Source organism: Alnus glutinosa, chromosome 3, assembly GCF_958979055.1.
Source record: "Alnus glutinosa chromosome 3, dhAlnGlut1.1, whole genome shotgun sequence".
Taxonomy (NCBI): Eukaryota; Viridiplantae; Streptophyta; class Magnoliopsida; order Fagales; family Betulaceae; genus Alnus; species Alnus glutinosa.
In genome coordinates this window covers 4,180,716-4,192,976 of record NC_084888.1, presented here as the reverse complement: position 1 = coordinate 4,192,976, position 12,261 = coordinate 4,180,716, and the positions used below count along the sequence as shown (strand labels likewise).

Below are 12,261 nucleotides of genomic sequence, written 5' to 3'. Positions count from 1 at the left end.
GTGTACCTTACTTTACACTAGGATAAGTATTTTTCCATGTTCTAATCAAGTATGTGATCGAATCAGGGAGAGGTGGTAGTTTATTTTGTCTGCCCAAATTTTGTTACAGAAGCTCAAGCAAAATCTAAAAGGATAATGCCACGAGTGGAGGCCCAGGGGTGACGTGGTTTTTATAATACATTCCACCTCAATCATAGTGTTGGTAATTAATTCTTTTAAATGACATGAAGACTTGACACAAACATGGATTAAAATAAGCAGGTTAGAATTTAAAATTTGAGTTAAATCGGACAAATCAAGTTAAACACGATTAATAAACAGGTCAAACCACTTAATTAACCAACAATCGACCCTAAATAACTTGTATAATTTAAATTACACCTCAACTCCATCTACTTTCAATATAATATTGTTTACATAGATGAGCTATATTGAAGTACTGTAATATAATTTTGATTGGATATCGTGCTACGAAGTTGGGTTATGTTTGTTAATCATGATTATAAGATTGATTATCATGAATTTAGTTGTGAATGTGTATAATTGATATAATTTATGCTTATCAGATATAAAATTGTATTAATTATGTTATACTAAATATTTGTGTCAATCAGATTGAAATGAGTCGTGTTTGGATCAACTCAATATGATATGTGTATTAAACGGGTGGGAAATGCTAAAAATCCTCCCTTCATCCTCCCTTTGTCCACCTCTTTTGCTTAAAATCAATTTTTTTATAATAAATGGAGGATGAAAGGTGGATGAGGGGTGCATGTGTAGCACCCCTCTAAACGGGTTATGCAAGTTGCATCGTGTTAGAGTTAAGAAATTTGACTTGTTTAATTAAACATGTCGGGTTTAGATTGATGGAATATATATAGTCTTGTGACTCAATAATGACATAAACCCGACCCATATACTTGAATTGTGACGTGGTTGGACTTTGACAAAGCACCTACTTCTCATTCAATCCAAGCCCAAACCGATGATCCTCGAGAGTTCACCGAACTTTTGTCATACGAAAGCCCAACTAAACTTAGCGTGGACCGAGTCCCCAAAATTTGTTCATTCAATTGGTTTATAATATTAGCCTTGGTTGGGCCCTAGCTCTGAGTCCTACTCGAAAAGAAAACGATACAGAAGAAAGGGAAGGGAAGGGAAGGAAAGGAAAAGCAATTTCCACCCTTTTCTTTTACGGCGAATAGACAAGGACAAGATTAACGGTAATTTTGGTATAAAGCGTCGACTATGAAAAAGGCAGAGACAGACATGACCAGGCAATTGTCTGTGCTTTTAGGCTTGATGGCCCAATCTCAGCACGATCATTTGCCAAGCAAATCCACACTGACATGTGATCTTTCTGGTCAAGAAAGCATCGACTTTGCCCATTGAATTTGTGCAATCAAAGAACGAATTAATCAGAGGAGGGGGGCTCTTTTTGAAAAAGAAGGCACGTTATTTAAATGTGTGAACTACAAAGACAGGGCCAGTCAAAAGATAACAAGATGGTGTCTAAAGCCACGGGTCATTCTTGCATATATATATATATACACATGGAGGCTGATTGGTGCACAACAATTATGTACTTTTGTAGACACATGAGGTGAGACCCATGTAATAAGACCGTGCAAGAGTCTTTTTTTCATATATATATATATATATATATACACACATAGATATTAATGGTCCGTTTGAATGTTTAATTTTTTAAATTAGAATTGAATTTTTATTTCATTTACAAATTTCGATGCAAATAAAATGTGTTTAGGTGATAAGCAGAATTTAAATTATTTTTGAAATTGTATTTGAATGTTGAATTTTTTAGATTAAAAAGTAGTGTTTTTAATTGGAGGAAATAATTGGAAATAATTTGAAGTATTAAAAGTTGTGTATAATGATTTGTGTTATGAAAAGTAGTGTGTAATAATGATTGAAATAATAATTATTTATTATAAAAAAATTTAAAACTATTATTTAATTTAATTTAAATAATTATTATTTGTGTGTAGTGGGTGTACTGTGCAGACATAACGTGTGAGACCCATGAGAAATAAGGCAATTTTTTAAGAACGGCTGATTTTCAAGTTGTTTTCCGGGTTGGATTCAACCACCTGGTTCGAAGGAAAATACCTGAAGAGAATCTAATTCTCTTCGGTTCCCAAACGAACCTTAACTGCTTTCGTCCGCTATTCCCACCTATGACCTATCCACTATGTTCACTATTTGTAATTAACCTCATATGCGGATAGCAGATAATAACCGCAACAACCACACAGATGCGAATGGTAATTGGATGATACAGATGCGAATACATAAAAGTGATAACTGCATTACACGGATGTGGATATTGCTAATAACCGCATCCGTATTTTCACAATAACTTCCCTTATCTTTCATTATATCAATTAAATATTCTTTTTTTACAAATATAAATTTATACCTATCCTCAAATTTTTCACAAAATTGCAACACAATCCTCAATAAAAGGCAAAAAAATGAAAGATGAGAGATGAAATAAAAATATTTTGTATTAAAATAATAGATAGGAAAGCTCTTTTGGTTCCCTACACATTGGGTAGAATTGTAACATTCCCAATGCTTAAAGAATTAATAAAGTATCTATTGTGGATGATTTTTTATGATTTTTTTTTTTTTTTTTTAACATTTTCCCTACGTATAGGAATGAAATAGGCTATAAAAAATCTATTAAAAATGCTCTTACAATGACTTTTCTAAAACATGTTAAATAATTTTTTTTTATTTTATTTTTTTTTTCCCCGGAAATAGACGAACTCATACTGTTCCCTGCGAGAAGTCTATCTAATGGGGGCCAAATCATCGATATCAAGTTATCAACCACAAATACAAGTCGAACATGCCGGCGCCGGAGTTGGGCGACGGGATTGTCTAGTTACCGTTCATGTTAACTCTTGATCTAGTCTCCTATCACAATTTTCTTATAAAGAGAGAATATAATAAAAATGTAGCCCTTAAATGATGGATGTATACCTCTAAAGCTAAACCATAAATCTCTTCTATCTCTTTCCCTTTACTTCCGCTATACTTTTTTTTTGTGGAGAAAATAATGAGCGGAAGTCATGATTGTTCAAAGGAATTGAAGCAGTAATTACCCTCAACTATTCGATTGAATTTATACTTGACGTGCACTTAAAAGTCCTCATGTAATAGTGTCTTATTATTACATACATGGAAAAACTAAGAGTAAACATTACTTAATGTGCCACTATGCCTCTATAACACAATGAGTGGCTCGGATTTCGTTTAAATGCCCTTAAAAAATAATCTTAATTTAATTTAATTTAATATATATATATATATATATATATTTTTTTTTTTCAACCATTATTGTTGTAATTCATTCAAAACACCAATCCAAATCTGAGTTGCTTCGTAATGCTCAAAGCAATGCTACTTTATAGGGTGTACATGCAAATGGATATTAATCGTCCGTATCGTTATCCACTATTCGTACATGTGGATGCGGTTATAAAAAATAATTATCTACATGTATGGATAATAATTTTAAAAATTGCGAACGTGGTTGCAGTTATTAACCGCATTCACAAGCCCTTCATATATAATACATGTTTCATATGTATATTATATTATATTTAATAATTTCGCAAAAATGACGTTGTTTTAGATTATGTATAGGTTATGTTTACATTGATGTTGCTTTTCTCGTGTAACATTTAGGCTAAAAGGCAAAAGTAATGTAAAATCAATATATTTTCAAAAGTTTTAAGGCTTGAAAAAAATTAAAACAATCTCAAAACACAAAAATTGGCCATAAATTATTTTTAAAATTGTTTAAAATAGACCCGAATAAAGACCCAAAAGAAGGTCTAAAAGGATTATCACTTGACACGCATATAGCGGATAATAACCACAATAACTGCACGGATGCGGTTAATAAAAGCATGTCGTCAATGTAAATGCGAATATTTAAAAGTAATATCAATATTTGGCAAATGCGATTATAGCTATTGCAAATAACTGCATTCATACCCATACTTTATAATGTATGTTTACCAAAAAATTACTGACCATACTAGATGACTACTGTACAATATTTTTTAAAATTATATTTGAATGATTTAGAAAACTGATACAAAATTGAAAAAAAGATGTATAAAACTTTTTTATAATTTAAATTGAAAAAACAACCCAAACATATTTTTAAAAAATAATAAAAAATAAGTGTTACCCAGACGTATCATCTTCTATATTTTAAAGTAACATATAACTCTAATAACGACAAAAAACGGTCTTATTATCCCGACAGAGAGAAGAATTATGGGGCTTGTTTGGCAAATAACAGAATAAAACAGAGTAGTGGGTTGTTAGTTTTGGAATTAGTAAAAAGTGATGATGTGATATAAAATAAAAAGAATTTGTATAAAAAAGTGAAAAAAATTTGTATTGTAGTGAATTTTTTTATTTGAATAGTAATAAAAAATTATTGATGTGATATAAAAAATAAAAAAAGTGAAAATATTTTGATGTTAATTGTTATTGAAAAATATAAAATTAAAATAAAAAAAAATTATAAATAGTGACCGACACTATTGTGTATCGTCTCTTAGCTTAACAAACAAACCCATGATTTTTCTATAAAAATTTTCAAAGGAACAATTCGAAGAAATCAAATTATTTGTAATTAACAATTTCTTTAAGTTTACGTATTCATCTGGCTAGAAAAACATTAAAAAAAAAAAAAAAACTATTAGCAGAGTGGAAAAGCGTTATGGTGACCGGCCTTTTGACCAGTTGACGACATCGAGGAGGCTGAAAGGTCAAAGAGTACTCGAGTTTCGACGTGGTGTTTTGTGCACCAAACTTCGAAAAGAGGTACGCACCTTAATCCTTTTTTTTTTTTTTTTTGAAATTAATACTATTACAATAATATGATGTTGGTTAAAACATCAAATTTAAGACCTTTATAGTATTAAATTAATGAATAGATACACCCATAATCAAATATATCTCTCACTCTCTCTCTCTCTCACACACACACATATATATATTATTCTCTTTTACGCCTAGTTCAGCATAAAATCAACATGGCTATATTAATGTCTTCCAAATTATTAAAAATTTGCAATATATCTCTTTTATCTTGAAAAAGATAAAAATATTCGTAAAAGTTCTCAAAAAGACTTAAAAATTAATATAAAAAAAAAAACTCACGATGGCTGTAGCATGTGGGTCACCATATATATATATTTTTCGGGAGACATTGATGAAATCGTTAGTATTATTTATATCCTACCCAACAACAAATAAAACAAGAGTTGAATGAAGTGTGCTATATAACAGTGCCATTTAAAAAAATTCCAAAAGCAGCCTCCAAAATTAGATCCACCAACCAAAAACAACATTCCCCCTATGCAACCTTCTTTTTTTTTAAATAAAAAAATCATTAATTTATGACGGGTGTGTTCGGTAACTAACACACCCTTTCCTTATTTTTATTTTTTACATTATATTAATAATTTCTTTACTATTATTTAAATTTCTTTTACTTTTTCTATAAATTAAGTTTTAAGAATTCATTCAACCTAGCATTTAAAAGTGTCTTGTGTTTTTTTCGAGCATGCGATAGTTACAATTTTTATTATTAATGTTATTAAAAAAACACATAAAAAGTAAATTCTTTTAAAAAAATATCCTTTTCATTTTAAACGAAGCTCGTACCTATGAGTATATAAAATTAATATCAATACGTCTTTTAAAAAAATTAAATAATATAAAATTGTATGTCCAGTTAAATATAGACCATAAAATATATACCGTCAGTCCCACCTAAAAAACATAGCCAAGGGCTTCCCCATTTATCACGTGACTCTCCACTCTCAGTAGAGAAAGCCAGCTGCTCAGCACCACTGATTGTCTCTCTCCCGGCAGACTCGGCTCTTCACTCTTTCCTCCACTCTCTCTCACTCCTACACTGACAAGCCCCGCAGCTCAAAAAAAATGCTGACAACATAATGAAGCTGCTCGCTTACCTCTCTATCCTCGTCGTGGCCGTCCACGGCTGGGCCGCGCAGTCTCCACCTTCGGCAGCGAATTCCCTCCTGCTGCCGTCCGACGCCGTTTCGCTGCTCTCTTTCAAGTCCAAAGCCGATCTCGACAACCGCCTCCTCTACTTGCTCAACGAGCGCTTCGACTACTGCCAGTGGCAGGGCGTGAAGTGCGCGCAGGGCCGGGTTGTCCGGTTCGCTGTCCAAGGGTTCGGCCTGCGTGGCACCCTCGCGCCCGACACTCTGACACGGCTCGACCAGCTCCGAGTCCTGAGCCTCCGCAACAACTCACTCTTCGGTCCGATTCCCGACCTCTCCGGACTCGTTAACCTCAAGTCCCTTCTCTTAGACCGTAACTCCTTCTCTGGCTCTTTCCCTACGTCGATTCTTCTCCTCCACCGGCTTCTGATCATCGATCTCTCTCACAACAATGTCACCGGGCCGATTCCAGCCGGGTTAACGAACTTGGACCGGCTCAGCTCGCTGCGGCTCGAGTCAAACGGGTTCAACGGAACGGTCCCTCCGCTGAACCAGTCCTACCTACGAGTCTTAAACGTGTCGGGGAACAACCTTACCGGGCCAATACCATTGACCCCCACTCTTTCGCGCTTTGATACATCGTCGTTCCAGTGGAACCCTAGCCTCTGCGGCGAGATCATCAACAAAGCCTGCAATGACTCGCGCTCTCCATTTTTCGGATCTCCTGGAAATGCCACTTCGCCACTCGGCCAAAGCGTGGAGTCCCAAGGCGTGGTTGTGGTTCTTCCTCCGCCGTCTCCGAGGAAGCACAAGAGCATCGGACTCGTTCTAGGGTTTTCAATCGGAGTCTCCGTGCTCATCGCCTCTCTTCTCTGCGTTCTCGGCCTGGTCAAGAAACAGAGCAGCCATGAAAAAAGCCCTAAAACCCCCGCAACGCCGTCATTTAACCCCACAACCGAAGAAACTCAACCAGCTCGAGTGGAATCAAACAGCCACGAGTTAACATACAAAAGCGACGTCGTTCGAAGCGTGCGGAAGAGTAGGGACTTGATGTTCTGTGGAGGTGAGGCGGAGCTGTACACGTTGGAGCAACTGATGAGAGCCTCGGCGGAACTGCTCGGGAGGGGCACGGTGGGGACCACGTACAAGGCGGTGCTGGACAACCGTCTGATCTTAACGGTGAAGAGGCTGGACGCGAACAAGACCGCGATCACGAGCGGTCACGTCTTCGAGCGCCACATGGACGCCGTGAGTGGGCTCCGCCACCCGAACTTGGTCCCCATCAGAGCTTACTTCCAGGCCAAGGGCGAGAGGCTAGTGATCTACGACTACCAACCCAATGGCAGTCTCTTGAATCTCATTCACGGTGAGTAAAAAGCTGTGTCATTTGTTTCTCAGTCACTGAGTTCACTCGATAGTTTGACTCGGATGTTTTTGTTAGTGTTTCGTTTGTTCGGACCACCCAGTGGACTGGGGCCTACTGGCAAACATTAAGTCGTAACCTTGTTATGTTCCAGTTCCACTACCGACAATCACGGAAGAGGATCAGAGAACTTAGGCGTAGGTTAGATTTCCTTAATTAATGCGAAGAAATAAATGGACCCTTTGTGATCTCCATGAGGTTCCGGCAGCATAAGGGATGTTTTGCATGCGACTACGCGTGTGAATTTGAGCGTATGAGTCTTTACTTGAGAGATTTCCTCAGGTGTTTATCTTTACAACATAATGTTGCTATGTGAATCCATTTTTGTATAATCACCTTTTTTCTTGGAAAAGGAACGGAGAGGATTTTCTTTTTTCATAGAAAAAAGAAAGAAAAAAGAACTCTTTGCATTAAGGCAACCTTTAGTTGCTTAAGTTTTCCCCCACCCCAATCCTATCTTGCTCTCTTTTGTGGCTCTGTGTGAATTGTCCCCAATCATGATTACAGTTTGCACAGTGTTGATCTTGGGATTTTGTTTTGATGAAAACCCATCACTTTCATTCTTCACAATTTTAATCTTCTCTGAAGTTATAAAAGTTGGCTTCTTTTACATCTTTCTGGGATGCCTTTCAAGAGATACGAGGCCAGAGAGATCTATAAATTTTCGTGCAAACTCTCCCCGAGTCTCCCATATGGATTTCATAATTGAATAGAATATTTCTCCTTTGGAATACATATTTTTGGCCCTTTTGTTCCGGTGCTTGATGAATTCATGTTTTATTGAAATAAACAGTAGAATATCATTTTATTGATTCCATGTTTTTAAGCTAGATTGTGTTAGTCTATTAGATCAACACTTGTTCCAAAAGCTTAAATTTATAGTAAACGGTGAATTTAATCTTTTAATTAAGAGTAATTCTAGAAACTATATTTTTATTCCACAATGCTGACGTGGCAATCCCAACCACCATTGGATTAGTCCTCATTAAAAAAAGAAGAGTAATACTAGGAACCACACTTTTATTTCACAATTATCTCACTATTCTGACATGATAGTGTGAATCTACCTTTGGATCGATCCTTTTTGAAAAAAAAAAGAAGAAAATTTAAGGCTGAATTGGCACTGCCACGTTAGAATAGCGGGATGGTTTTGGGATATTAGTGTAGTTTCTAGCATTTTTCTATAGAAAAATAAAATTTTAAGGGTTGGGTGGAACCGATACGTCAGTATTATGGGATAGTTGTACTTATAAAAAAAAGAGAGTATTATGGGATAGTTGTGGAATAAAAATGTGGTATATAACATTACTCTTTAATTAATATTCTAACACTTTTCTTCATGTGTGGGTTCAAACTCCTCTTAAATAGGTAAGGTCCAACACGTGGAATATTTAATTGAAATGGTAGGTAAATGATGGCGAAAAATTAACACCTTTGTCTTGTATCCACTTATCTAAAAAACTTAAGGTTTTGGGATAACTGGTAATTTATCGTATTGTTGACCAATTGTTTGGGACTAACAGTTGCAAATTTTGTATAGGTTCGAAATCAGCCAGAGCAAAGCCTCTCCACTGGACATCATGCTTAAAGATAGCTGAAGATGTGGCCCAGGGAATTGCTTACATCCACCAAGCGTCAAGGTTGATTCACGGCAACCTGAAGTCCTCAAATGTTCTCCTTGGAGCTGAGTTTGAGGCCTGTGTCACAGACTATTGCCTTGCAGTTCTTGCAGACTCTTCTTCTAATGAAGATCCCGATTCTGCAGGCTACAAAGCCCCTGAGACCCGCAGGTCCAGCAGCCAAGCCACTCCCAAGTCTGATGTCTATGCCTTTGGCATCCTCCTTTTGGAGCTTTTGACTGGTAAACATCCATCAAAACACCCATTCCTCGTGCCCATGGATGTGCCTAATTGGGTCAGAGCAATGAGGGAAGATGATGGTTGTGAGGACAACAGACTCGGAATGCTTACTGAGGTTGCTTGTATTTGTAGTTTGACATCCCCAGAACAAAGACCAGCAATGTGGCAAGTTTTGAAGATGATACAGGAGATCAAGGAGAGCGTGGTGGTAGAAGACAATGCATCTCTCGGATTTTCGTAGTTTTTCTCTGGGTTTACACGATTGGGGTGCAAAGAAGATAATCAAGGTAGTAGGCAAAACCAACTGTATATTTCGGAAGGGTAGCTAAGAGCCCCAAACGAATCATAAAAGGGAATTAGTTTGATCAACTTATCTATGGGGCTAAGCTTGAGGAATTTTACTTGGCCTTTATACAACCCCCTGCTGTAATTCTATATGGTGGATAAATCATGATTTTATAGAAGCTATTTTTGTTTTTGGCACCGTTTGATTATGCTGGTCAAAATGCACCTCTTATAATAGGGAAGGTAATTATATTTGCATATGTTTACTCTTGGACAGTTTTTTGGCTACAACCCCCTGCTAGAAAAATTGCTGCATGAAGTTGAATGGTGTTTGATCCACAAGCTAGAAACCAGAAAACAGGCTCTCACATGATGTCTGAGCATGGTTGCTAGCAGGATGTTGACAACAGCATTAGTTTAGTAGTGGTGGTGATGGTGGGGCTGAAGAGGTGACGGGGGTGGCGGCCAGCATTTGTGGTCCTAAATGCTAATGGTTGGATCGATGCTGGAGCCGATGTGGGTGGGGATGGTGGGGCAAGGCGAATATCAGCAAATTCCTGCTACTGGGCTTATTAGGCCTAGACATGCTAGTTCCATCAGCAGAGAAATTGCCTGTGTCAATCTGCTGCTGGAGGAGATGAGCTAACTTCTTCTCGTGGACGCTTTTCTACAGGGTAGGGAATGAGTACGGACCTGATAGGTTTAAGGGTTTTTGTCCAAAGCCAAATTGATACGTTGCAGTAGGAGGCAGGCTGGTGCGAACGAGACGTAGACCCTTTCCACTTTCCAGGCTACCGGCTCCTATAACATACTCCATTAGCTTGTCGTATTGTTCAGATCTCACCCTCTTGATGTGTATAATGTGCGGCTGCAAGAGCGACAGCAAATAAGGTAGATCAAGATAACGCAGAACAGAAGGATCAAGATAACCCTCTTGACACCGCGGTGGTGCTCTCCTTTGACAGTTTTTGTCCAGCCACCAACAATGCTCCTCTTTGTTGTGGTTCTCACGTTTGCTTTTTATCGTATTAGGTGTTGTTTTAGGCAGTTTTATCTCTGGACTGCCTCTACAAATCGCCTTTTTAGGCGGTCTTATACTTGGCCGGTGAGCCAAAAACCCATCGGACTAGATCATTCATTTGGCCCATTCTCAATAGTTTTTAGGTTTTACTTGCACTGTTATGATTGTACCAGGCTTTTGTTGGGTTGCCCCTCCCATTTTTTCTATTTTTAATTTGATGTACTCTTCTTGGCCCTTCCCCTTTCCCATTGTATTTGCTTAGAAAAAAAAAAATAAGCAGCATACATTGTATACCGTTAAATAGAAATAATGAAGACAATTTTGGTATCGTTTTAAACCAAAACCTTTTCTTCAATTTTCATGGTATCATAGTCATGTTTTAAGTTCAAACATTAATCCTATAGTTAATCACTTGAGGGATATTAAAATATTAATTACCTTCCCCAAAACTACCACTCATTTACACATGGGCCTATGAACTACTACATGTCACACTCAAATCTCTTTGAGCTACCATTTTCTTTCAAAAAAAAACCCGTAGTCAAAATCGTTAAAAGAACGTGAAATGAAGAAAATCCACCAAGTTTAGAAACTAAATTTATTCAAATACCCTTACGGTTAAAAAGTTCAAAAAATAAAATATTAATTAAAAAAAAGGGAGGGAGGGGGGGACATACCCTAGTGATGGTCGGACCACCCCAAGTGGTTCAGGGTGGCTGAACCACCCCATGTAATTTAAGGATGGTCAAGTCATTTCGTGTAATTTGAAAGTGGTTAAACTACTCCCAAACAATGCATGAGTGGTTCAATGATCACCATTGTTTTTTTTTCCTAGATTTTAGTTTTGTATTTGTTTTATTTGAGGTTATTTACATCCTTTTATGTCTAAAAAACAGATTACATATATAAATCAAGAAATGGTAGTTTAAGGACAGGAACTTGTCTTTTGTGGGAAACGAATTGGCAATTGACATTTTAGTGGCGTTTTGCCTCGTTACAAGAACACATAAATTTACATAAAATGGCCGCGAATCATGTAGCATACAGCATAATGGAATATTGTCCAAATGACTTTACTTATTGCCATTCAGCCGCCTCGACAATCGACATGTTACTCTCCTTCAGCCGTCTTACATTAGATTAGATTAGATTAGATTAGATTTAAACGCTAAGGGTCTACAGAGACATGGCGCTTTTGCCATCCACAAAAAGTACAAAACCACCGACAGAGAGGGCCTTGCCAATTAAGCTCTCTGACCAAGATTGTTGACTTGTACCAATGGAGCCAAATCCAACCTGTTTGGCCTGAACTATATACTTTGTCACTCGACACATATCATATTAGAACCTCAACTCATGAGGACTCTTCATCAACAAAGTCACACGTGGATAGTCTTTCAAATTAGCAGATGAGGATAACTGCTATATTAGTGTTACTAAGATAGAATAGAATTCAAATGTACAGATCTATTAAGTTAGTTTGATTACGTGTAGAATGTTTATCTCTATACACTTCTACTATGTTACAACTACTGTAATCTCCTTCTATAAATACAAAGCATCTCCAAAGGATTATTTGGGATTGTTTAAACAAAGATTATTGTGTTTCTATATATCACACATGCAGGCAGAGAGAGAGAGAGAAGGCGG

At 36.9% G+C, this 12,261-nt stretch overlaps 1 protein-coding gene across 1 annotated transcript; it reads left to right on the top strand.

Annotated features, from left to right (window-relative positions):
* Positions 1 to 5,840: 5,840 nt before the first annotated feature.
* On the top strand, positions 5,841 to 9,788 carry LOC133863507 (probable inactive receptor kinase At5g67200). The gene is made up of 2 exons (XM_062299468.1): positions 5,841 to 7,389; positions 8,987 to 9,788. The coding sequence occupies exons 1-2, from the start codon at positions 6,012 to 6,014 to the stop codon at positions 9,544 to 9,546; spliced, it is 1,938 nt and encodes a 645-aa protein (XP_062155452.1). The 5' UTR covers positions 5,841 to 6,011; the 3' UTR covers positions 9,547 to 9,788.
* The last annotated feature ends 2,473 nt before the right edge of the window (positions 9,789 to 12,261 follow it).

Coding starts and splice junctions, on each gene's coding strand:
- LOC133863507 (XM_062299468.1), top strand. CDS start 6,012: ATGAAGCTGCTCGCTTACCTCTCTATCCTCGTCGTGGCCGTCCACGGC. Junction 7,390..8,986: donor TCTCTTGAATCTCATTCACG/GTGAGTAAAAAG, acceptor AATTTTGTATAG/GTTCGAAATCAGCCAGAGCA.